The 27,946-nt window shown below is 41.4% G+C and overlaps 1 protein-coding gene across 2 annotated transcripts in view; it reads right to left on the reverse strand.

Annotated features, from left to right (window-relative positions):
• Nucleotides 1-2,279: 2,279 nt before the first annotated feature.
• The window catches only part of CPQ (carboxypeptidase Q), a 487,312-nt gene continuing 461,645 nt past the window's right edge, over nucleotides 2,280-27,946 (reverse strand). For both annotated transcript variants that reach the window (XM_079901122.1, XM_079901123.1), the window contains one exon: nucleotides 2,280-3,660. In XM_079901122.1, coding sequence (XP_079757248.1) covers nucleotides 3,497-3,660 — 164 coding nt within the window. In that variant the 3' untranslated portion in view covers nucleotides 2,280-3,496. The remainder of the gene's footprint in view (nucleotides 3,661-27,946) is intronic.

Consider the following 27,946-nt stretch of genomic DNA (forward strand, 5'->3'; position numbering starts at 1 on the left):
AGCCTCTCTGCTAATGGGTGGGGTTGTGTTCCTGTGTTGCTAGTTGTTTGGCATAGGCTGTCCAGCACTGTAGCTTGCTGGTCGTTGAGTGAAGCTGGGTGCTGGGTTGAGATGGAGATCTCTCGGAGATTTTTGCTGTTTGATATTATGTGCAGCTGGGAGGCCTCTTGTGGACCAGTGTCCTGAAGTTGGCTCTCCCACCTCAGAGGCACAGCACTGACTCCTGGCTGCAGCACCAAGAGCCTTTCATCCACAGGGCTCCTTAATTTGGGATGATTCGTTGTCTATTCAGGTATTCCACAGATGCAGGGTATATCAAGTTGATTGTGGAGCTTTAATCCGCTGCTTCTGAGGCTGCTGGGAGAGATTTCCCTTTCTCTTCTTTGTTCTCACAGTTCTCAGGGGCTCAGCTTCGGATTTGGCCCCGCCTGTGCGTGTAGGTTGCCGGAGGGCGTCTGTTCTTTGCTCAGACAGGACGGGGTTAAAGGGGCCGCTGATTCGGAGGCTCTGGCTCACCCAGGCCGGGGGGGTAGGGAGGGGCACGGAGTGCGGGGCGGGCCTGCAGCGGCAGAGGCCGGCATGACGCTGCAGCCTGAGGCGCGCCGTGCGCTCTCCCGGGGGAGCCGTCCCTGGATCCCGGGACCCTGGCAGTGGCGGGCTGCACAGGCTCCCCGGAAGGGTGTGTGGCTAGTGACCTGTGTTCGCACACAGGCCTCCTGGCGGCGGCAGCAGCGGCCTTAGCGTCCCATGTCCGTCTCTGGGCTCCGCACTCTTAGCCGCGGCTCGTGCCCGTCCCTGGAGCTCTCTCAAGCAGCGTTCTTAATCCCCTCTCCTCGTGCACCAGGAAACAAAGAGGGACGTAAAAGTCTCTTGCCTCTTCGGCAGGTCCAGACCCCTCCCCGGACTCTCTCCCGGCCAGCCGCGGCACACGAACGCCCTGCAGGCTGTGTTCACGCCGCCAACCTCAGTCCTCTCCCGGCGCTCCGACAAAAGCCGGAGCCTCAGCTCCCAGCCCCGCCTGCCCCAGCGGGCGAGCAGACAAGCCTCTCGGCCGGTGAGTGCCGGTCGGCCCGATCCTCTGCGCTGGAATCTGTCCGCTTTGCCCTCCGCACCCCTGTTGCTGTGCTCTCCTCCGCGGCTCCCAAGCTCCCCCACTCCGCCTCCCGAAGTCTCCACCCGCGAAGGGGCTTCCTAGTGTGTGGACACTTTTCCTCCTTCACAGCTCTCTCCCGCCGGTGCAGGACCCGTTCCTATCCTTTTGTCTCTGTTTAGTTTTTTCTTTTGCCCTAACCAGGTACGTGGGGGGTTCCTTGCCTTTTGGGAGGTCTGAGGTCTTCTGCCAGCGTTCAGTAGGTGCTCCGTAGGAGTTGTTCCACGCGTAGATGTATTTCTGGTGTATCTGTGGAGAGGAAGGTGATCTCCGCGTCTTACTCTTCCGCCATCTTCTCATTAATTTCTTCACTATTTGTTTTAGTTCATGAATTCTCTTATCTGCAGTTAAGCTGGTCCTATAATTTTCAAATTCCATTTACATTTCTAGAAGTTCTATATTTTTAAAAAACAATATGCTTCGTCACTTTTTATAGTCCTTTACCCTCTATTCTATTTTCAATCCCTTCTTTTACTTCCTCAAAACATAATAGGCATAGATTAGAAAATTCTTGATTTAAAAATTGCAGTATCAGAGGATATTGTGAATTAATTCTGATGTTTTCTTTTTTGGACTGCTGTTGCTCAGAATGTTCTGATTCCTGTTTTTGTGTTTTATTTTCTTGACTGTGTAACTTTATCTGTGGGAATTTCTCTGGACCCTCCATTCAGCAGTTACTTAATAACAGTAATTTTCCTTATGGTCCTCAGAGTTATTTTTAGTTCACCATTGTATTGAGCTATAATCCTTTGGGGTTCCAATTTCATTGGGGTTCTCTAATGTCCCTAATATGGGATTTGTCTATAGTTCCCTGAGCCACTAAAAGCTGTGAAAATAGAAATTTAACTTCACCACATCCTGCATATTTTCTCAAAAAGAAAAGCTGGTTTATGTGCTGTATATCATCTTGGTTCATGCCTCCACTTAATTTTTTGTCTAATATTCTTTACCTTTTAATCAGTTAATTCATATATTTAAGAAAGTGTTTCTCAGATGTTATCCAACATCTTTAGTTTTCAGTGTGTCAGTCAGTGTACCAGTCGGCAACCTTGCCAGAAATGAAAGGCCTTTTTAATCATCACCATTAATAAAACTGATACTTTGTCTTCTCCTTCTAAGAATTCAGTTACATGTATGTTAGGCCTCATATATATTAGATCACAGTCTAATGATCCATTCTGGTGTTTGTTTTCCTTCACTTTTCTTTCTCAGTGTTTTAGTTTGGATAATTTTTATTGATCTGTTTTCAAGTTTGTTGATTCTTTCCTCAGTTTTATCCAGTCTGCTGATGAGCCCAGCAAGGAAATTCTCCATCTCTGATGTTGTATTTTTTATTTTAGTATTTGCATTTGATTCCATTTTATAGTTTTCATCTTTCTGTTGAAATTCTCCTGTTCATGTATGTAGACCCATTTTCCCACTAGAATGTAACCTATTAATCACAGTTATGTTAAAGTTCCTCTCTGATATTCCAACATCTGAGTTATCTCTATTGTCTGGTTTTCTTAATTGCTTTAACTCTTGACAATGAGTTTTTCTTGCATTTTTGGGTGTGTCTTGTAATTTTTTAAATGGAATACTGGACATTGTGTGTGGAAGAATAGTAGAGATTATTCCCAGAGTAGAAGGGGATCAGTGTTTTGCTCTGTGAATATGATTTAGCTTCTCTGAGCCTCAAACCTGTTATCAGCAAAATGTGAATAAGCCCCAACTTCATAGATATATTATGTGAAATATATAAAACATAAATGTAAAATAGTATTATCATTTGTTTGGTGACAGATCTTTAATAAGGCAACTGGATTTTACATACTTGATTTTTTTCCCCAAATGGTGACTTCTTTCTGTGAATTAAAAAAATTTTAACCTCATTAAAAAATTCTAATAATATAAAAATGTACAAATTAGAAAGCCAGATGCCTCCATACATTCAATTAAGACTGTACTACAATTGTGTACTCCTCTACTCCTTCAATGAATAACTTAACAAAATATTGGTCACTGTAATTAGTGTTCATAAATACATGCATAAAAGCCAGAGGTCTTCCAAAGCTTTATCCAGTATTTACTTTCAAAGTAGAAACAGTATTTTTAATATGTGGTGTAAAGAAATTCCCTCACTGTGATCCCTACCATTGGCTGATTCTTTGTGGGGATGGGGCTTATTCCTTACACTAGGAACAGAGAATTTGGAAAGTATCAAGAAACATGATATCAGAAAGTATGAAAAAGTGTTGTGCTTTGTAAATGATCACATAAAATTGTTAGGTGAAGCGGGGCTCCTTGAAGCTGCAGACCCAGGATTCCTGGCCAGAAAGGACAAAAGTGCCTTCTCTCTTGCTCTTGCTAAGACCTGGGCAGCATTTCTTCCATGTCTGCAATGACATAAGAGACAACAGCCCAAACAGCAGCAGCAACATTCATCTGCTTTGGATCCATGACAGTCATGGTGTCTCCATGGGAGTGATGGAAGGAGAAATATTTATATAGGTCATCAAGAAGACTGGCTCCTGGGGAAAAAAGAGGAAGAATTCTTAGTGAAGTATTTTGACAGGCATTGCTGAATAGCGGCTCAGAAACCACTGCCCCCTTCCCTGATCCTATTATACAGGCTGCGATGGCAAAATAATGATGTTCCCAGCCTCTCTTGCAGCAAGAAATGGCCATGTGACACTGTTCTGACTACTAGGATATGAAGTGGCAGGCGGTGGGTGAGTTCTAGGAAAGCCTTTACTTGGCTGACAAGAGTCAGTAAAATGCCCTCATGCTGAATTAGATGAGAAGTTTGGAACTGCAGGGGGCAAAAAGCCCACACACTAAAAATGGCAGAGTGGAAAGACAGAAGGAGCCTGGATTTAGAAAATATTGCAAGCCCATTGAATAAGCTCTACACTGCCTTCTTCTGGACTTCCTGCTACCCAAAGGAGAGTAAACTTTATTTGAAAAGCAAGTGATACAATACCCTCTTTCTTTATAAAGAGACAGTATTTTTTCGTATTAGCAGAGTGCACATTTTTTACCTCCCTGGATACAAAAGAAAGTCAGTACTCCTTTGCTCAAATTTTTCTTCTCATTCATTTACTTCCAATAAAATTTCCCAGCAACCTCCAAGGGCACCAGCAGGAGTCTCCGCCCCACTTAAGAGCTTTCTTGTCACTCTAGTGAAGCTTTTCTCTAGTTTCAGCCGTGGATCAGAGCCTCGAGGTATCTTTACACCTCCCAGTCATCCTTTAGAACCTACCTGGCCCATTCTGTGGGTTCCAACTGCAGTTCTTTAGCCTCTGGAACTAATTTATTTATTTACTTACCATTTTATTATGAAATATAGTACCATACATACATAAGATTGTAGAGAACATAATGTATATTATAAACGGTGACAAGATAAAGAGTTCACGTATGTCCATGATTCAATGCAAGAATATCACCAGTACCTTTGAAGCCCATCTTATGAGCTCCCTCCCACCCCACCCCAGCCCACCCCATGGATCCATTCCTCCCTCCAGAGGAGGGAGGTGCCCACTATCCTGTTCTGCTTGTGTATTAACCACTCATTGCATTTCTTTATAGTTCTACCAAATAAATATAATCAACGCTTTCTAGGGTCTAAATGTAGGAGTGGAATTGCCGGGCTATAGAGCCACATGTGTGTTTAATTTCATCATGCAGGTCCAAAATGCTTTCCTTTTCAGTTTATCCTCCCACTCTCAGTATATGAGTCTTTCTCTTGCTTCACATGCTCTCTAGCACTTGGTGTTGTCAGGCTAAGTTTTGCTAACCTGCTAGGTGTGAAATATTACCTCGTAAGGTTTTAATTTTTTTTTTAATTTATTTATTTATTTTTGGCTGTGTTGGGTCTTCGTTTCTGTGCGAGGGCTTTCTCTAGTTGCGGCGAGCAGGGGCCACTCTTCATCGCAGTGCGCGGGCCTCTCACTATCGCGACCTCTTTTGTTGCGGAGCACAGGCTCCAGATGCGCAGGCTCAGTGGCCATGGCTCACAGGCCCAGTTGCTCCGCGGCATGTGGGATCTTCCCAGACCAGGGCTCGAACCCATGTCCCCTGCATTGGCAGGCAGATTCTCAACTACTGCACCACCAGGGAAGCCCTAATTTTTTAAATTATTAATGAGACTGAGCATGTTTTCACATATGCATTTTTTGTCATTTATGTTTTCTCTTTTGGAAAATGCCTGTTCATGCCCCTTGCCTTTTTTTTTTTTTTTTTTGCGGTACGCAGGCCTCTCACTGTTGTGGCCTCTCCCGCTGCGGAACACAGGCTCCGGACGCGCAGGCTCAGCGGCCATGGCTCACGGGCCTAGCTGCTCCGCGGCACGTGGGATCTTCCCAGACCGGGGCACGAACCCGTGTCCCCTGCATCGGCAGGCGGACTCTCAACCACTGCGCCACCAGGGAAGCCCCCCTTGCCCATTTTTGAATTGATTTGTTTGTCTTTTCTTATTGATTTGTAGGCGTTCTTGATATATTTTAGATACTAATCTTTTGTTGGTCGTTGGTTTATATAAATCACTTCCCAGTTTGTGGCTCTTTTCACTCTGTTTATCATGCATTTAGATGAATAGATGTTCTTACTTTTAATATAGTTGAATTTATGAATCCTTTCCTTTATGATTTTTATTTTTTATATCTTGTTTAAGAAATCCTCCCTACTCTTATATCACAAAAATAGTCTCTGGGGTCTTATTCTAAAACTTTTAAAGTTTTGCTTTTCATTTTTAAGTTCTTCATTCATTTAGAATTGGAATCCATTTTGGTGTAGGGTAGGCTTTTTTTATTTTTAGTTGTTTCAGCAAAATTTGGCTAACACATCCTCTTTCCCTGCTGGTCTGCAGTATCAATTTTGGCATATATCAGATTTCCTTGTTGCTTTGTTTGGGGGCTTTCTAATTCTGTTCCAGTGGTCTGTTTGTCTATTCCCAAAACAATATCACAGTATCTTAACTACCATTGCATTCTAATTCTCGTTATCTGGCAGGGCAAGTTCCCTCACTTTCTCTTTCTTCTCCTTCAGGAATATCTTACTATTCTTGACTGTTTGCTCTTTCAGATAAAGTTTAGGATCATTTTAAAATTGTACAAAAAATATTTTTGGATTTTGATGGGAATTGTGTTAATCTACGTATCAATTTGGGGAGAACTAGCATCTTTATATTAGGATACTGTGTTTTTATCCATGAAAATGGTGTGTTGATATGTTTCTATTTATTAAGTCTTCTGTAATGTCTTTGACGTTTTGTAATACAGTTTGGCATGCCTTTTGTTAGTTTTCTTTCCTCCATGGCTTATACTTTTTGTTGCAACTGTAAATTATACATTTAAAAAAATTTGCATTTTCTGTTTGTGGCTTTCCATTTTTAGTATCAAGGATATATATCTGATTCATAAAATGGGCAAGCGGTCCTTCTTTTTCTATACTCTGGAATAGTTTGTGTAAGATTAGAATGATTTATTTCCTGGTCATTTTGTAGAACTCCTTACAAAACCATCTAGGCCTGATACTTTCTTTATGGTAAGAATTTTAACTAATGATTCAATTCCTATCCTGGTTATTGGGTTATTCAGGTTTTATGTTTCTACTTGATTTAACTTTGGAAATTACACTTTTCTAGGAATGTGTGAGTTTTTCCAAATATTCAATAATCAGCATAAAGTTGTCAGTAATATCCTGTTTTTATCTTTGTTTATGTCTGTGGCACCTATAGGGAGTACGCTTTTTCATTCCTGATACTGGTTATTAGAGTCTTCGCTCTTTTTTGTTCATCAATCTTGCCAGCAGTTTGTCAGCTGTGTTACTCTTTCAATAAAAAGAGAGACAATCTTGTTTTGGGGGGACATTCTCTAATGTATAGCAGTTTTCTTTCATTGATTTTTACTCATTTATTATTTCCCTCCTTATTCTTAGGTTGATTCACTTTTGTTTTTTTAACTTCTTGACTTGAATGCTCAGTTTATTACTTTGCACACTTTCCTTGTCACTGACATAAGCAGTAAGACTACAATCTTTCCCCTATTACTGCTTTAGCTCTCTATATCCCACCAGTTCTGATGAGTATTTTCATGATCACTTAGTTCTAAATATTTAGTAAGTCCTACTTTGATTTTCTTCTTTAACACATGAGTTAGAATGTGTTTTTCAATTTTCAAAGGTATGGGGTTTCCTTAGTTATTTTTTCATTTTTGACTTCCAATTTAACTGTTAGAGAATGTGGGCTATATGATACAAATTCTTTGAGTTTTGCTGAGATTTTCTCCATGGCCTATTGGATGATCCATTTTATAAATGTTATCAATTTTGAGAGAGATGTGTGAAAATGACCTGTGATTTGGGATGTGTTTATTTTTCTTGTAGTTCCAGCAATTTCCTTTTTATATATTTCAAAGTTATTCTTTTAGGAGCACATAAACTTAGAATTACATCTTCCTGGTAAATTGAACATCTTTATTTATTTTAACGTCTTCATTGGAGTATAACTGCTTTACAATGTTGTGTTAGTTTCTGCTGTATAACAGAGAAAATCAGCTATATGTATACATATATCCCCATATCCCCACCCTCTTGTGTCTCCCTCCCACCCTCCCTATCCCACCCCTCTAGGTGGTTGCAAGGCACAGAGCTGATCTCCTTGAGCTATGCAGCTGCTTCCCACTAACTATTTTGCATTTGGTAGTGTATATATGTCAATGCTACTCTCTCACTTTGTCCCAGCTTGAACATCTTTATTAATATGTAGTCATCCTCGCCATTTGCAGTAGTGCTTTTTGTCTTGAAGTCTAGTTTTATGTAATATTTAATATAGCTATATCTCCTTTTTTTAACCTCATTCTTCGTATGTCTTTTCCCATCAATTTACTTGCAATCTGCCTCTGTCCTTATATTTATAGGGGTTTCTCTTACGGATAGTTTAAAGTTGAATTCTTAAAATCTAGTCTAACAATCTTTGATTTTTAACTGGAGATTATAATTCATTTGTGTAGCTCGTGATTATTGTTAAATTGGACTCATTTATTTCATCTTAGTTTTTACTTTCTATTTGTCCATTTGTTTTCTAAGTTTGCTTTTTTTCCTTTTCTTTCTTGCTCTCCTTTGTGTTGATTTTTTTTCTTCCTCCTATCATTCCTTCCCCCACCCCAACTCTACTCATTTGGAAGTTACACACTTTCTTTCAGTTCTCTCAGTGGAGACCTCAGATGTTCATATGACTTACATGTTTATTTAAAGTTAATCAATACCTTATACAAGGACACTGGGGCTCCAGGTTTTGTCTCCTGTCCCAGACACACTCACGCCTCATTAAAACCCATGCTCTAGGAGAACAGGGATTGGCAGATACCCTTAGACAAAGGCTCTGGAGTTTTCTTACCTCTTACAGATTCTCACTTCATCATTTTTCACCCCAGAGGAATTCCCTTACTTTGCCTTACTAAGCCATGTATTATAGAAAGAGTTATTGTTTTATCGAACAATTATTTTTGGCAGGGGGAGCTAGGTGTCTGAGAACTTCTGGCCTACCACATTGCCAGAGTTCTCTTCTCCCAATCCTCTACTTCCTGCTCTTTGTTCCTGAGCCTCAGGATGCTGTCCAGATTTTCTCTACGCTGACCCAAGTTTTAAAAGCTTTTTTAAAACAAAGTTTTAAAAACTTTGTACCTACTTATCTCCCCAGACTCCTTGCTCTGGAGTAGGACATGGATTTCCCTCCATTCATTCATATTTCACACTGAGTTCAGCTATGTTGCTATCAAACACAACACAAGCCAGTGATGCAAAACAAACATATAAAAGAAAGCTCAACTCTCAACCCTGACAATTAATGACTCCAATGCCTGTCAGCAAATATCCGAAACAGGGTGTATTAGGTTGATAACATCTACCAAACCCTTCACCTGTGTTGAGGAGGCTCTTCCTCTTCAGTGATTTTTCTTTTTCAACTAGTAAAACATGTTTTCTGTTGTTCCGATAGCTCTGAAAGGGTGGGATCGCACCATTATCCAGCCTAATAATGTACAACCTTCAGTGGGTGGGCTGGAGCTGAGGTTCATAAGTGTTCAGAAAGTTCAGTCCGATTCAAGTGGACAAATACTTGAGTTCCTACAACATTCTAGGCAGTGGGCTAAGACGTAAAGGTGAAAAAGAGTCTCTGCTCTCAAAAGCTTATTCTGCAGTAGAGGCAGAGAAAATGTGTCCACAAATAATAATAACACAATCAGAATGCACTAAGTGCTATGGGCAAAGGACAAAAAATAGTGGATACCTTATGTAGTTGAATGACCTTCTCTGACCCCTAGACTAGGTCCCCTTGTTGCGTGCTCTCCATACTTCTCCTATCGTAATCTTCACCATTCTTTGTTATAACTGCTTGTTTCACATTTGTTTTCCCCACTATATTGTAATTTCCCTGAAGGCAAGGCCACTGTTTTGTTCTCCACTCTTGTCACCAATGCCTATAACGTAACACCAAACAGATGAGGAATGTGAATTTGTTGAATGAATGAATGAAATCAGAGAAGTGTATAAGTGAACTGGGCCTTGGGGGTGCTGTATCAGTCAGAGCCCTTGTAGGAAACAGATGGGACACTCCAAGAAGATAACTTGGAAAATTTAATGAAAGGATTATTTACAAAGAGTGGTCAGGGTTAAATAAAACCAATAAGGGATGCTAAAGGAGAAGCAAGGGAGGCCATTTCCACCCCTAGGCCTAAAAAAGCAGAGAAGAAAGCAGCTGTAGCTGCAGTTGTATCTGTTGGAGAGGGTCACCAGAGGAGCTGTGGTTGTTTGAAGCCAGGGAATCAGTCCCCTTCTGGTGCCTCTCATATCCTACAGGCCTCCCTTGGCCAAACCCAATCATAAGCCAGAGGGCAGTCCATAACCGTTAGCCTCCAACGGCACAGTATAGGGTAGAGAAAGGTGAGGATTGATAAGGAGTGGTACAAGAGAATATCTAGCACAAGTACTTAGGCTGTCAACAGACCGAGGTGGGGACACGGATATTCCAGGTGAATAGAACGTGTGAGCATTATGTGTGGGTAACTTGGGTTAATTACAGGCAGAGAAAGTTGGCAACTAACGTCATCTTGGAAAGTTCCTAAATAAGGCTGAAAACAGACTGAACACAGTCCATAAATGGGAAGGCTTTGGGGGCCAATGGGCAGGAAGGTGGGGAGACGGGAGCTGCACCTTAGGGAGACATTCCAGAAAAATGTGGAGGTAGAATTCTGTAAACAATCATGGTGGTGAGGAGACGGCTAGGAAGGAAGTACAGTTTGGGGGACAGGTGACAAAGACCAGGGCCAGATGATGATAACCCAGCCTCTGAAGTTCTCTGGAAAGCATGTGTACAAAGATAACCAAACTTCCAGTGAAAAGCCCAGTGGTCCATTTTTAAACCAGAAGAAGACACTTTACGCCATGAACTCACAGCACAACCCGAGAGAGACAAATCTGTGTGTTTACTTGGTAGGAGCTAGAAGCATTTTAACAGAAACCATGACATTTTAGAACTAGTGGCAGCCGGTGAGCAGGATGTGCTCTCTGGATCCCAGAGAGCATCAGCTGGATGTCAAATTCATCCACAAGTTAAGGACAAAGTCAAGGAGTTCAAAGAACGGAAGTCACTGAGGGCAGATAGAAGATGAATCAGAACTGTGGATTTCAAGAAACAGAAAAGGACATTTAATTCCAAGAGACAAAGTGCAGCTTGCTAGGGGCTGGTTTCCTCCCATTTAGAGTTTCCTAAAGACGCAGCATGATGGCTGACAGACAAGACTCCAAATTCCGTATTGAAAAAATAGAAGCAAGAAATATTTGTGCATGCCCTCTTCAAGGCCTCTGAAATTCCCTGTCTCAGACTGAAAGAAACTGACTGCCAGATGGCTGGGAATTTGGCTGCCTCCCTTTAAAACTAGTGACTTAAGGAAAGCATTTCCTCAGCGATCATCTAAGTTCCCATGAGCAACGGACAAAACTGAAACAACTCCAGAAGATCTGGTACCACCAGTGAGAACACTGATAGCCACAGGAGATGGGAGAGCAGGCCTGCTGGCAGCCTTACAGCTTTGTCTCTGCAGTTCCAAGGAGACATTTTGTCAGTGACAGCCACTGATCGAAAAGACCAGCACTGAGGGAGAGCCTGCATTGCAATTTCTGAGAGCGCCTGACATCACAAGGTGGGGGGCGGCGGAGGAAATGTTAACTGTCCTTAGGGATAAATTGCACAGTACCTTCTGACAGGTAGGGAATCAAATCAAATGAATTTTAGAAGGTGAAAGCTGGTAGGGAGGAGCCTGCTCTGAAGGCTAATATTCACCCCTTGGAAACAAATTACAGCATGATTAGGACAGTTCACCTTTAGGAAATTAGTTCTAAGGGAGATTTGGAATTTAAGGATGTGAAGACGTATCCTTGAGCTTGTCAGTCAAGGAGAAATTTGGCCTAGACGGGGAGATACAGCTGAGAGAACATAGGGGTTAGAGTCAGATAGGACCGGGTTCCAATTCAAACTCCTCTGCTTAATATCTGGGTGAATTGGGAGAATCACGTAAGGCCACTCAGCCTCAGTTTCCTCGTGAATGAGTGAGGGCTAATGATACCTGAGTTCAAGATGCTGGTGAGGATGAGTAAGCACTCAGCTAATACTTTACTATAAGATATTACGTATCCACAAGGTTAACCCAGTATATCCACAACAGCATGATCATTTCAATACAACTTGAAGGATTTAAAATACTTATTTAATCAATCAAAGTTCTGATGATTATTCTTAAAGATGGAACAGTTGGACCATGAGGTCTATTCTATGTGACCCCGCCTTGACCCATGTTTGGATTATTTTTCCTTCTCATCCTTCTCTTCCCCCTTCTTCTCTCTCCTCTCTGAATCCTTTTGTTTTTTCTCTTGTAAACATTCATCTCACAAAATATTTCCCAGCTGTGTGACTGGGTGAAGATGGTCCAATGAATATCGTAAGAAATACCTGACCTGCCCCGTACTGTTCACAGAAGATTCCAGTCTTCACAGAACGATCCCTGTAATGACGGGGATCTGTGCAGCCTGTGCAGGGTATCAGAACAAGATTAAATGAATACCTGCTAATTCCTGAAGAGATGGGTGGATAACTACACGAAGATTCTCATAGCCCCCTCTTATTGTAGGTTGACTCTCATTCATATGTAATCAGTGGGTTTTCATGTACACAAATTAAGCAATTCATGTTATGAGAAGATTTTGAAAGACATTTGAAAGCTTTGAAAATTTAGATTCAAGTCTGTTATTTCCGTGCATACACTGGCTGCCGCAATGTTTCACGAAGGATGCACTCACAGGCAAGCAGCTGTGGAAAATCCATTTGTCCTTTATAAACACATCTTGCACAGTCTGGGGTATGCAATTTAATTACAATGTAATGTATTACAGACATTTCCTGATCATAATAATTATGAGGTTAGAGAAGAAGGTTATGGTCTTAACGTATTCCCTACAAGAAAACTTAGTCTCCCTAGGATATATAAAATAAAAAATTACATTTAAAGTTTAATTAAAATTATTATTTCTTTCAGCAACGTTATCAAATGAAAAAAATTATTACCAAAACAATTAGAAAATCAATTCAAGGAATTTGCCGACATTTAATCTCTCTTTTCAAAAGGGGCAGTTTTATCCCTACTATATTAAATCTCATTGAAAATTAGAGTGAGACGCAGCTGATTAATAGCTTCCTAACCCATAGCTCTCCAGAAGAGAAAGCAACTTATAAGAGGGAAAGGAAAGAACAGTAAAACAAAGGAAAGGAAAGGACAGACAGGAAATGGAAAAACATCCCAGATCAAAGCTCCATGAAAAGTATTATAATTTTAGTTTCTAAATTCTCACCCAAGAATTTCCAAGCCTGTGCTGAAAAGTTTCAGGTGTGCCACTAAGGCCTCGCACCTTCCATCTCTTTGGAAAACTTGCATTGTTGGCTGGATAATTTTGACCACAGAACATGGGTCAACACCAACACACCTGGAGGACCTCCAGTTCACATGTACCTAAACTCTGTGATAATGATTCATCTTTCCATAAAGTTGAAGAACTGTACACCTGTAATAAGACTAATTAATGACTGCTATAGGAAGATGGTACTACAGACTCTCAAAATGTGGGAATAACAGGAAAAATACTATTTGTTGATGGCCTCCTGTGTGCCTAGGGCTTTTTGGAGATGATTTCATTTAATTTTCCAAGTGACCCCATGAGGGAGTGATCATTATGCGTCATTAACAGATGGAAAATGGATTTGAGTAACTAAAGTCACACAGCCAAAGCAGTAGAGGTAGGATTCAAGGCCAGCTGTGTCTGATCTGAAAACAATGCTCCTAACCAGTCTGCTGAGCCTTCTCTCCCTGCCTTAAAGCAGGACATCTGTAACAGCTTTTTCCCCAGTGGCGAACTGTGTGTGTTGTTTGCTCCACTCGCAGCTCTGGTCTCCCCTCCTTACTTTGCTTCATGACAAGAAGATGGAAACTCAAACTGGAGGTATCCTGGGCCACGAACTGGAGTGAAGATGTAATCATATTCAGACAGTGGGCTCAGGCAGCCTGGGACTACCTATCGGAAGATGGATAGCAGAGCCTCTCCTGACACCAAGCCCCCTGCTCTTGCTGGGCCACACACTGCAGGGCCTGCCAATCCTCCTAAGAGCTTGCAACCATCCCATCTAAAACCCACCCCTCCCCTCTAATCATTTGTTATCCTCTTACCCTGCTTCTTCCCCGCCCCTACCTTTCACAGCACTCTTCTACTACCTAAAACTATATTATTATTCTTGTAATGATTTCATTATTTGCTGCTTGTCTTTCCCACTAGAAGGGACTTTGTCTTTTTCACTCTACTCCCCAAAGCCTGGCAGGCAGTAGATGCTCAATAAATGTTTGTTGAATCACTGTATGGATAAATGAATGAATCGTTAAATATCTAATGGGGCAAAAGCAGAGCTAAATACTGGCTTCATTCTCCCTCTCTACAGCAATTTTGCTAAGTAAATCCTATTTTCTGGGGATTCTTCTCTCAGCTGCTGCCTTGGGGAATGATAAGAAGAGTCTTGTTACCAAAAACATGGGATATTTCACATATAAGCTGAGAGCTAAACACTCTATTATGTACTATTCAATATGTTCCTCTACTTTTCACCACTGTTATGGAAATTATCCACAACTTGAAAATAAGGCAGCACATCCTATCAATGTCATTCAGGGCAAAGTCCATGCAAAGATTCTCTAGGACAACGTACTTAGTTTGACTCACTGCTTACTACTGATTAAAGGTCCCAGACTTGGTGACGTTGTATGTTAACTCATAGATATTTAGTCTATTTCATTTTTTCTAGATGAAAATTATTTCTGTCCCATAGAACAGTTGTTTCCAAAGGTTACAGTTTATTGGCCTCTAAGACATTAACCAGTTAAGCAGTTTTAATCTAACCTAGCAATCTTAGGTTAATACTTATTAAATTACATAAACTCAGTTTCTCAAATGCTCTTTGGTGTGAATATCTTACTGATTCCCATATAAATGAATGAATTGAATAAAATCTTTGACATGTGTTCCTTTTTTCATTTGCATGAGAATCATGATTTCAGCTTTTAGAAAACTATAATTTAATACCACCCATCTACAACCTTAAATGAATAATCACATTCATGTTGCTTCTCAAAAGTTCAGCGACTCACAGTCCCCATCCATGATTTTACCCATGATTACCCTGACAGCACTGAGCAAACTGGTCACCAACATAAGGGCTGGTCTTCTGCCTTCTCCCTTTAGGGTAGTGGATGGTCCCCAATTATGAGGAGGATTGGGGGGAAAATAAAAACAAATTTTATACACACACACACACATTAATATAAATGAATGTATATATGTCTCTCTATAAAAACATATATATGCACATCTGTGTGTATATAAAATTGGACTTGTCTTCAACATGTACCCACCCCTTAATACCCTAATTTCTCCCCTGACCTGCCTCACACCTTCCACATGAGAGTCATGATTTTGCCTTTCAGAAAATTAAAATTTAATACCACCCACCTATACACCTTAAAAGTACAATCACATTCATATATGATTGGTTCCTTATCTTTGAGTTTATAATTTTATGTGTGTGCATGTCTAGTCATAGCTTCCATATGTAGCTATAAAGAAACATCTATACCACTCTCTCCTTCTACCTTGTTTTGTAACTCAAACTAATATTGACACTTCTTCTGAGAGGGAATTTTTGAATCTTACTCATGTTTATATGTCAGTCCCAATTTATAATTCTCCCTTTGTCCATACAGAAATTATTGCCCACTCTTCTTTCATGGCCTGTAGTCAATAACGCTCCCACCTACCTGAGCCAGCCTGACTCCTTGTAAAGGCCTTTCGGCAGTTCTCTCCATACCTGGGGAACGATGCTCCTAAGAGAACATCAGTAAAAACTATCTCTGACAGAGCACACTGTGAGAACATTCAATGCATATGGGTCTTCAGACTTGGAAAGACTCTAAAGATTGTTTCCAGGGTGAACTTTATAATGAAAGCCTTAAAATCAACATGGTTTTCCATAATTGTGTGCAAATGGACAGATTTTGATTTCTGGCTACAGATACATAAAGGTTACAAAGCCACTGTGAGTGGAAGGCGGATGTTAGTATCGATAGATAGAAACCTTTGTGTCTGTTTGCCACCTCCCATTCTGTTGGCAAGCAGACACAAAGGAATGAGACAAGTTGGAAGTACTACATGGACATGCTGTTCTAGACCTACTTCCTCTACTGAATTATGACAATTCTGGAAGGCTGGTTGGCAGGTGCATGGCAGGAATGCCTGGGGATCATGGTGGAGCTGGAGAGAGCCACTGCAAATGACTATGGTATTGGAGGCCAACTGGTCGATAGGAAGATGTTCGTCCATGAGAGAGGTTGCAAGGGAGACTCTATGAACCTCTGAATAGTGATTCTCACTGCCACGTGGCCAAGCTGATGGATTTATAAAATTTATTTTAAAAGAGGTTTATTATTAAGCACTTAAGCTCATAGTCTATAGGGAAAAAAGATCATAGTTTTTTTAATAAAAGGAAGAGTTGGCTTGTTTTCACAATCTTTACAATCTTTAAAAAGGTTTAAAAAAGTTGTAAGCAAGGAGAAGGGGGGTATTTTACCCATTCAAAGAAACACTGATAAAACTATACTGACAATCAAAAAGGTTGAGTTGCTATTGGATGGAAAGGAATGTTTTGCTGTGGATAGAGAATTAACTGGCTATGAGACAAAGAACAGAAGCAGCGGGTATTTCTCTAGAAGACAGTCCACCTGAGGATCGGTATCCCTATTTGGAACTGAAATCAGTCTTGAGAACCTGTAATGGCCCTTCCAGTTACACTGTGGATCTCCATTACCCTCCCTCCATCCTGCCCCCCCACCCACTCCCCAGTAGGTAGGACAGGCTAAACTTGTCCTTTTAAAGGGATCTAGCTAAATTCACAGCTGATTAAGCCATACTAGGTTACAAAGAGAAATGGGATTATTTTAGACTGTGCACCTAAAATCTTAGGGATCATGTCAAGGTGGGCAGCCAAGTCCTCCACAAAATGGCTTTGGGGGCCATTGTCAGCAGTAGAATTATGGGCTAGATGGACCGAGAGTCTGCACCAAGATAGGCTTCTTCATTTCTGGATATGACAGCGTGAAGGTCACAGGAAGTTGTATCACAGAAGATAGGAAACATACAGAAGAAAGTACAACTGCTACAAAAAAAAAAAAAATCCCATCTGAAAAGATATAGCATTAAAAATATAATAAAAGGTAATCCTTATGAATAACATGTAATCATGGCCAGAAAAATGCTATGGCCGCTCAGGACATTGAAGAAAATTGATCTGGGACTGAGTACCTCTTGACTCCTTTCAATTCTTTATTGTTTGCTTATGTGTCAGATAGCATGGATTTATCCAAAATAAGTGTGTCCATGCTTCTGTGTAAGTCAGTGGGTTACAGGAAGATCACAAACTATTTGGCTAAAGCTGCAAAGTATTAGTCAACTTTCCTCCACTTCTGAGGAAAGAACTACAAGGAAAATAGAAACATGGTGAATAGTCCTGGCTTCAAACCATAATCCTGAAAATGAAGCAGGTAAAGTTCGAGGTTGACACTGGTGAAAAATTTGGTGGATGTTGGCTCAGTTATTCTAATATGCTTTCATTTTATTTATGCAAATAACCTCTTTCTTTCTTGGTCACCTGGCAGGTTCCCATTTGGCAGCTAAATGCAGCCCCATTAATTGACTGTCTGCTAAAGGGATGCAATTTTTTTTTTTACACTCAAAACCTTTTAAAATTTAACCTTCTGAAAGTCGTTATGCAGGGAGGGAAAAAAGTGAGCTAAACATGCAAAGCTTTGTGGATTCCAAAACAAAGGAAACAAATGTATAAGAAGGAGACTGGGAAATGAATATGCTCTTAATGCAAACACACATTTCACTTAAAGTAAAACACCAATTCAAGGAATATCCATTAAATGCCAATGCTCATGAAAAGATCCTGGCGCACAGCTACCAATTAATAGGGAATCTACAAGGCTGAGATGTAAATTTAACATTTAAACGCAGCTAAATTCCCAATGCTACTATGGTTCACCCTCATTAATGTAATTCTTAGGACAATCCTTATAATGAAGAAACAGTGAATATTCTCAGTAGCCACTCAAAATACAATTACAGTACATTTGATTAAATGCTTCTGTGGTGAGATAAACTGCAATGTATACATTTCTGTGGTTTTTTTTTTTTTAAAAAGGCTGATGATGATAAAGGAAGCTAATGCTGCTTTGTGGGCCAACATGTCATTAGCTGCTCCATCATTTATACTCAAACTCCGGCATCGTGGGGCAAGGTAAACGGTGCTTGAGATTCGCTGCTACAGACCCTGAAATAGTTTCGAGTGCAGAGTTTATAAGTAATACCAGGAGTCCTGCTGTTTCACCTCCTGAGTCATTTTTCTTAAAGTCTTTAGAATTCTTGACAAAAGGTGGAAAGAAGAGAATGCTGTCCTCTACTAACTAATTAAACTAGTAAGAAGACCTCATTATGAAGAACAGGGAACATGAAGCATGAATTAGTTCCTTGTTAATTTCATACAGCTGAGAAACAATCTCCCAGTTGCTGTATAGAGGTTAAATGACTACTCAGTAGGATCACAGTTACACTTTCAATGTACGAACCTTGCTTCACTGCTGCACGGCAAGGCAGCCACTTAGGGGTTCTGTCAAACGTGACTTGTATATAAGGTTTTTGGAAAGGAGATCATATTCATTCACCTGATATCTACTGAGCTCCTACTAAATGCCAAGTACCTTGCTAGGCCCTGGGCAAACAACGATGCGTGTAACTTACAGATGTCTGCTCTCACGGAATTTCATAGAACTTTCAATCTAGTAGACTACACCTCCGTAGAAATGAGGTTGACTGGAAAATAAAGTATTACATCCAAAACTTCTCGGGACTCTACAGATAAAACTTAAAAAGGAGAAAGACTCATTCTCCCCAGGTTTCTGATTTTAACGCAGTAAAGACTGTTCATGAGCGTGTTAGAAGGCGGCACAGGCTGTTTCGCTCTGGGCGTGGTACAGAGACTGGAGATGGTTCTCCTACTTACTGTCTCTGGATAACTGGCAATGTACAATGACATACTGTTTAATGATGGCCATTTTCATAGCCAGGATTTACTAAGTACTTTCTGTGTGTCATGGCCTTAACTAAACATGCATGATCTTATCAAATCCTCATGATGGTTCTCTAATTATTATTGTTCTCATTTGACAGATGAGTAAACTTAGACTTAAAGGTTACAATGACAATGATAAGCAAAGGAGTCTGATGAGAGGATGTGCAGACCTTGTGCTGAATTCATTCCTTCATCTTAAGGATGAAGGTCCTCAGGAGTGGGTAGTCTTGCCCTCACAGAGTGGCGTGAAAGGGCAAGTCTATGAATCAGCCATCCTCAGGTGATTCATGCCCACATCACCACCATCTTTTCTTTCCATGGAACTTCTCACACGAACCCGTGTATTTTGAAACTCCTATTAGATTTCATAACAGAATATCTGGTTTGTACATTTCCAAAATTATATCCTTCCCTTGCTTATAATTCAACCTCACATTCTTGGTAACAGGCGTTGAATCCCACTCTGTTGGTTTAGGGCGAACCCCACTCTATCTGTGGACAGGGGATTGTCAGGATGGCCACTGTCCCTCTTACTTTTTAGAATCTCTTTTCTCTATGGAGAAACACTGCATCCCCTTGGAAGCTTTCTTTTTACATAAATCAGAGCTGGGAAAGAACTTCTCTAGTCCAAACATCATCTGATGTTTGAATCACTTTACAACATTTCTAATATACAGTTGTTTAGTCTTCTCTTAAACACCTCTATTGACAGGAAACTCGGGACTTTCCTAAGTAGCCCATCCCAGTTGCTCTCCAGTAATACGTTCATTCAGCAATAACTACATTCACAAAATGAGCTGTGGGGAAAGTTTCAAGTAAAGAACTGTTATAGCTGTACCAAGCTCCTGCCCTTCATAAGGCCAACTAGGGGAGCTAAGAAATACACACCAAGAGCTGAAACATGAGATCCAAAGTTCTGTAAAAGCTCAGGGGATGTAAAGGTCAATTCCAATTGTGATGCTCGATCAGACCAAGATAACCCATGCTAATCTCCTACTTGTCAGATGAACTAAAGGAATTCAAAGTACTGTATAATCTTGGGAAAGAGTTAGATAATAGTAAGCGCTAATATTGCTTACACAACAAATGATTACCTTCTTGCATACTATAAAATATACCCATTTTAAGTGCACATTCTTCAAGTTTTGACAAATGTACACACCTGCGTGACTACCACAGCAATCAGGTTGTAGAACATTCCCATTGCTGCTAAAAGTTCCCTCGTGTTCCTTCTTTTCTTTTTTTTTTTTTTGTTTTGCGGTACGCGGGCCTCTCACTGTTGTGGCCTCTCCCGTTGCGGAGCACAGGCTCTGGACGCACAGGCTCAGCGGCCATGGTTCACGGGCCCAGCCACTCCGCGGCATGTGGGATCCTCACAGACCGGGGCACGAACCCGTGTCCCCTGCATCGGCAGGCGGACTCTCAACCACTGCGCCACCAGGGAAGCCCAGTTCTGTCGTTTTTCTCTTTATGTATTTTTGAAGCTCTGTTATTGAGAGCATTCACATTTAAGATTTACATGCCTTATTGATGAATAGACTATTTTATCTTTATAAAATGTCCCTTTTTCTCTATAATAATATTCTTTATTTTGATACTTACTTTTATGGATAGCACAGTTATTATGGGCTTCACATGTTCAGAATTTGCTGTATATCTTTTATCCACCCACTTACTTCTAACCTACTTGTGTCTTTATATTTAAAGTGTGCTTCTTGCAAATAGCATATAATTAAGTCTCATTTTTTTTGGTCAGTTTGACCGTCCCTATCTTTTAATCAGAGGGTTTAGTCCATTTATGTTAATGTAATTACTGATATGCTTTGCGTTTTAGTCTACCATCTTGTTATTTGTTTTGCATTTGTTTCATTTATTCTTTGTTCTGTTGAATGTACCACATATTCAACAAGTTTGATCCATTTTGGCTGATCAAAATTCAAAAATTTCCCAGCCCTGAGGTCTCTGGGAATTGTCCAGTCTCCAGCTCCCTGATGGCTGTTCTGTGCTGATACTTGCGGAATTTTACCCTACACATGCTCAGCTTCCTATGCAGCAAAGACTCAAGGAGACCCTTATGCAGACTTCTGGAGTTCTTTTTCTATGTAGCTCCTTGCTCTGGTACTCCGTCCTACAAAACACAGCTGCCTCAGGCTTCCTGAACTCTAATCTGCATCCCTGTAACTTAGTGAGACTACTGTGTTGTGCTTGGATTTTCCCTCCCTGCTCCATGACCCCAAATATGCGTTTAGGCAGAAAACTGGGGCAATCACAGGGGTCTTCTTTTGTTTTCTTTACCCCAGGGATCACAGTCCTCACCTTCCTGTTGTCCAATGGATGAATTAGTTGTCTGACATGTTTTGTCTAGTTTTCTAGTCTTTTTTTTTTTTTATGGCAAGGGCAAGTCCAGGTTTCTCTCTTAAGGCTGGAAGCAGATATACTTATTAGCTTCTTGAAGGTAGAAAATATGTCATATGCTCCTACATTTCAGCCCCTGACAGTTGCTTTACTTGTCAATATAGCACAGTGTTAATAGCACAAATTTATAAAGCCAGCCTCACTGAGTTTGAATCCTGACTGCATGTATTAGCTTGTGACATGGGGAAGGGTATTTTACTTCTCTGTGCCTTAATTTTCTCATCTATAATATAGGAATGGTAATAACCTAGCTTCTGGGTTTGTTTGAGCTTCAGTGAGTTAGAATACTGCTCGGCATATGATAATGCTTAATATTACTCTGTTGCTAATATTATAATGACTTGTCTTCAAAAGACCAGGTAGCTTATTCCTGTGAAAAAAGTAAAGATTCCTTCACTGTTTTGGAATCTCATGCAGATAATCAGATTAAGTTAGTCAATAAAACCACATGATATTGTTTCATTGTTGTTATACTAAAGAATCATGGGGCTTCCCTGGTGGCGCAGTGGTTGAGAGTCCGCCTGCCGATGCAGGGGACACGGGTTTGTGCCCCGGTCCGGGAAGATCCCACATGCCGCGGAGCGGCTGGGCCCGTGAGCCATGGCCGCTGAGCCTGCGCATCCGGAGCCTGTGCTCCGCAACGGGAGAGGCCACAACAGTGAGAGGCCCGCGTACCGCAAAAAAAAAAAACAAAAAAAGAATCATGGACCTCCATTTCTCCTAGCCAATCATAAGTAACAAGTAACATCAAGCTCCTAGCATGAGAACAAAGGACCTTGACAAAAGCCACATTAAGATCTAAGGGGACCATAAATGCACGCTGCTCTTCACATTTCCATTTAGGTTAGCAATGAAAAAGCATATGTGGGCTGCATTTCTAACAATGAGATTTGATTAGAAATGCACTACTGGCAATAGATCAGTTAGAGGAACATGGCAGTGAATCTGCTTGTAAAGTGAAGACTCCTTTTATAGAGCAAATGATTGCCCACTAATTTATCTATGCCATAAATCCAGAGTTTTGTATGTAGGGCTTGTAATGGGCTGCACCTGAGCCAAAGTTACTTTCAAAGACTAGGCTTGGCCTCCTTAGCTGGCTGCTTTGAGACATATTAAGAGCTGCTCCTTTAGGGAGATCCTCCCTGGGGCTTTGAGGGAGTTCTTGGGAAAGAGGAGGTTCTAATATTTACATGTGTTAGGCAAAGGTCTGTTACTCACTTGTGTATGTGCTTAAACAGCCTGGGTATCAGTCACGTGTCCAAGAATCAAATACGAATTAAAGTTTTAACGTAGACAAATATCTTTGGTATTTGCTCTGCAAACCGGCCCATGTGTTACCACCACCACTGCTCTTCTGTCTTGGGAGTAGTCCTTCGTCGTGGGCCTGAAGGCCCCTCTCTCTTGGTCCTGGATTAAAATGGCCAGCTCTAGGTGACCCCAGCAGAGATGCTGGCATGATCTGAAGTTCATGTCTTGTAAATGTTTAATGATAGTCTTCAGAGGATAAAGGGATAAAGAAGCAATTAAAACTCTCTCTCTTGACTGGATACTGTGATTAAATTAGGTTCTGGTGCATTACTGTAGCTTTTGATGTGGTACCACAATGCAGGGGTCTGTATGCTATCACTGACCTAAGTAATCCCCCACTGAGGTACATGAAGGAACTAATATCACAGAGGAATAACATACCATTCGTCATTCCCGAATCATCTAACAGCATCCACCCAATGACTAATACTTTGAATTTAAATCATCTTTCCTTCAGACAAAAAAATAAATCAATGCTTTTTTTTCTTATCTAACTTAACAACATTTCTATGAGGAAAACAGGGGCTGGATTTGTATTCCCCTTTTTAAGAGTATGAGAACCAGAGAACAAGAGAGTAAATCATTTGTGTGATATCATACAGTGACATAGGACCTAGGCGAATCCTGGACCTTGGAACACCAATCTTGAAACCTTTCTGCTAGATCAGGGTTAGCAAAGTATTTTTGTAAGGGGCTAGAGGCTAAATATTTTAGATTGGGTGGGCCATACAGTTTCTGTGGCAACACAACTATTCAACTCTGCTGTTGTATCACGAAAGCTATCACAGTGTATAAATGTAAATGAATGAGCATGGCTGGTTATGATGACTGACTCTCTGACTCTCTCTCTTCTCTCTCTGTCTCTCTGTCTAGATATATGTATAAATACACACACACACACACACACACACACACACACAAAACAGGTGATGGGCCAGACTTGGCCCACATATAAAAGTTTAACAACACTTGCACTAAACTGTGACCCATGTTAGATGCTACCATAGGATCTAAGGGATACTACATGACAGTAGAATGTGACATTTGTCCTTGCTTCTTGCATTATCATTTGGTCTTCACAAGAACCCTGCTAGGTAGGCTATTAATGACTTTCCATTTTATATATGAGAAAACTAAGAGGCTAGCTCACTTGTCCAAGGCTGCATGGTTGTAATGTAGTGTGAAGACTGCAACATGAGTCTCCTGACTTCTCATATTTCTCCTCTGTTAGCTGTTCCGTAAGAAGTTCTTATCTACACTTGCATTTTTAGATGTGAACATGCTTGGACCTGGGGAGGCTGAATGACTTGTCTGCAGTCAGTTGTCTGTTAGTGACTGAACCAGGACCAGAACCGTCATCTGCTGGCTTCCAGGCTGGTCTTCTAAGCCTTTACATTATTGTGAACATTTTCCAGAAGAAAAACTGTATAACTAGATAGAATGATAGTATGTTCATTGTATTTCATGCTTTAAACTTCCTGAAATGATACCATTTTAGAAGTGGTCTCTTTGAGGTACTAAACAGTATCCAGATAGAGGATAATGATTTGTGATTCACTTTATGTCTGACTATCTAATTTTCAAATCCCAATCTGGATTATAAATTTTTTTTTGGGCACACAGCAGTCCCTCTTGTTTAATTTTATTCTTTAATGCTGATGATTACATCTTCAATCATAGTACTTAATTATCTCCTCCGATCCAGGGAATGTGTGAATCAGAAGGAAAATAAATTGATAAAGAGGCCTCGGTTTTAACCAGCATTTTAAAAGGAATCACTGTGATTTCTAGGGTCTCCTCAGCCTCTATCAGAATGTGAAAGATGATCGGGTGACCAGTTGTCCTGGTTTGCCTGGGACTGAGGGGTTTCCTGGAATTCAGGGATTTCAGTGCTAAAACCAGAAAAGTCCCAGGCAAATGGTCACCCTGATTGTTAAATCATATATGTTGAATGAATTGACCACTAATGGTACCTCTGCATGCCTGGAGGTAATGATCCTCCTCTGGAGGGGACCAGGGATAAGAATAGGAGGGCTGTCCAGTGTCTCAGCAACACTTGAACATGACAGGGCCTCATGATTTTGTGGAAAAATCTAACTATATTAAACCCAACTATATTAAAATATCCAAGGTTATGGATGAAAGAATAGCCCATGGACAAATACAAATCAGTCTGGATTATTACTGCTACGTTTCCCACTCATTGATGAAAATTGTGTCATCTGTCACTTAACCTAAGAAACACATAAACAAAGAGGGCTTGTAGCGTCAACCATAACTGAAGGCATCTGCTCAACATGGAAAACTACCCACAAGCTATTGGTAAGCATCAGACTCAACAGAATATCCACTTGCCAGTGCAGGGTCCACAGGAAGCCCGGGAGGTGAGGCCAAGTTTCCAAACTCTGGATCTGAAGCCGTAGGCAAAAATGACATCTTCTGGAGATTCCTGTCAGGCCTCCTGCCATTTCTACCTTCCTCTGACAGCTCTGGTTTGGCAAATTTGGGCTGGCTGAGAAGAACTGCTCTGGCATTCCCAACTTTGGGGAAAGGAGATTCTGATGGTCCCGTTATAGTCCAAGTCTCTCAAAGATCCCTTTGTTACCGGTAGAGTTAATGTTCCTGCCAAGGGGATTCACTCGCACCCCAGATGTCAGCCACTCTCCCTGCCCTGGAGCATGTTAAAAGTAAGTACTAGAAGGATCTACACAGTCCAGCAATGGAACAGTTGCTACCATACTAGCCAGGGTTAAAAACCACAAATTACTAAAAACTTTGGAAAACCCAATGTGAAGGGTTGTCAGACTTTTCCTATAGCAACGCTCACCACCGAAAGCCTTATTCTAATTTTCAGCTACATCTGGTGACTGTTTATTTAAGAACTTGGTTAGAAAATTCAGTTCAAATATGCATCAGTGAATTCTGTTGCCATTACAGGCTGGCCAAACCCAGTAATGAGTCTGAGTTAGCATATGCAGGGGACAGTCCCCCTGACCATCAGACTGTCTGAAGGCATTCAGACACCTAACTTCACTAGGGATCGATCTAGCCCCGTCCATGTCCTCCCAGGCCACCAATAACCTGCAATTCTCGAGACCTGGCTGTCTCTGACTTTTTTCTCCTCAATCCTTAGTGTAGCCTTCACCTTTTCTATTTCCTTCGTCGAGTCCATTACTCAAGTCCACATCATTTCTTTTCCCATCTCCCGTCGTCCCTTCTGCTGCTTCCTTGACCCTTCTTCCTTTCTAACAACTTATCTCCTGTCAACCTCTCCCACATCTCTTTGTTATTTGCCTCTCTCTTTTTAACTGTCCTTGTCTCTGTGATTTAATTCCTCTTCCTCTTTTGCAAACTTGTTGTTTTCCACTTGGGATTCCTTATGCATTTAAAAAGCCAATTATTACCATGTTGCCTCATTTTTAGCAAACCTGATTTTGAAAGTGGAAACTCCATTTCCTTGGCATGCTACGGCAGAGAGGTAAAGACATAAATTAGAGCCGACTGAGATGGGGAAGAGAGAGCCAATTTGTAGCTCTGTGCCAGAATGTTTATGAAGCAGGTGGCGAGGGGTATGAATACACACCTCTATCCGGAGTAGCACACCCTGTACTCACCAAATATCTACAGCCTGTCCAGGCCCGAAGAATAATCAATTCATCCTCGTTGAATGCCAAATGAAGGCTGTTGAAGTCAGGTACTGACCCACTATTTAACGAGAACAAATTCAAAACCGGCACAGAGCTTTGTGAAATTGCTATGAAGTCCAGTTTCAGAAACATGAGTACTTGAGTCAGCCGAGGATGTTCCTACAGGGGGACTAATGTCTGTGTTGGCGGAAGTGCTCTGGTATATTCTCCAGATCCCTGAACATTCTGCTAACATAAAATCTGAGTAACACAGGCCCCCTGGCTAGAATAAAATTGCTTCAGGTTGATAAGCATTCGATAGCTTCCCTGAATTTTCAGCAGGCTCAGACTCATACTTGCCAGTATTGCTTTTGATTACAAAACACAAGAGTTGGGCAGTCCAGGTAACCATAATTATCTCGGTAATTAGATTCTGTCATGCACGGTATACTCAGGCCTTGGGCTTTTGTGGAAACAGAAGAGGCACCTGGAGTATCTTTAGAGCACTTGGTCTCTTCTAGAGAACAGGTCGCTAATAAGGCCTTCCTGAAATGATGAGAAGGCGGATTGCCTCTCCTTTCACACCTCCTTCCACCCCTTTCTGGTTCAGCAAATTTCAGTTGTGTTGCAGAATGAAAAAGAAGAGAGAAAGCTGTAAACGAGGAGAAGGGATGGAAACCATCCAGGAAGAAATCCAATTTCTGTCTTGGGTTCTGTGCATTTCAAAATGGAAACACCACACTCAGTAAAGTGCCCATTAAGCAAACAATACAGGGAAACAAGATGGGGTTTAGGAAGCTGAGAGGGAGGAGAAGAGGCAGGTCAGGGGAAACAAGAGGAAGGCGTTGTTTTTAAAGGTGATTGAAAAATGTTCAACCAGGGGAAAGAAACGCCTGCGCACATTTCACTGAAGACTGAAGGAGAGCATCACCTCAATACTGACAACTGGCAATAATGTCTCTATTGCAGCCGCCCAGAGGTCTGTCTGTGTCTAACAAGACAATGGCGGGTCTGGTGATGGTGTAACTTCCACACCCTGAGTTCCATGCATCAGGTGGAGGTGTGACTAAATACTTGATATATTGACTAGATAAGAAGAAATATATCAGATCTGTGAGAGTAAACATGGTTACCTAGCAGTCAAAACAGGCACACAGGGGCTTCCCTGGTGGCGCAGTGGTTGAGAGTCCGCCTGCCAATGCCGGGGACGCGGGTTCGTGCCCCGGTCCGGGAAGATCCCACATGCTGCGGAGTGGCTGGGCCCGTGAGCCATGGCCGCTGAGCCTGCGCGTCCGGAGCCTGTGCTCCGCAACGGGAGAGGCCACAACAGTGAGAGGCACACGTACCGAAAAAAAAAAAAAGGCACACAAAGAAGGGAGAAGAAAAACCACAGAATACCTACTGTGTGCCAGGTACTTCCATCTCCTCTGTCTCACTTAATCCCTAACACGCGCTGGTGCAGCGAGTATTACGAGGCTTCATTCCAAAATGAGGAAAAACGCTCAAGAAGATGTAAATAACCCAAGTTCACACAGCTGTTCAGCAGCAGAGCCAAAATTCGAGGGCAAACCCCACATGGCTTCTACCCGGTCATGCTGCCCCCCAAGAACACAGTCTCCGTGCCTTCCAGAAAGGAAACCAACGCTTAAGGATCACCAACCACATGCCAGCTACTCTGGAGCACATTCTCAC

This window comes from Stenella coeruleoalba, assembly GCF_951394435.1.
Source record: "Stenella coeruleoalba genome assembly, chromosome: 17".
Lineage (NCBI taxonomy): Eukaryota > Metazoa > Chordata > Mammalia > Artiodactyla > Delphinidae > Stenella > Stenella coeruleoalba.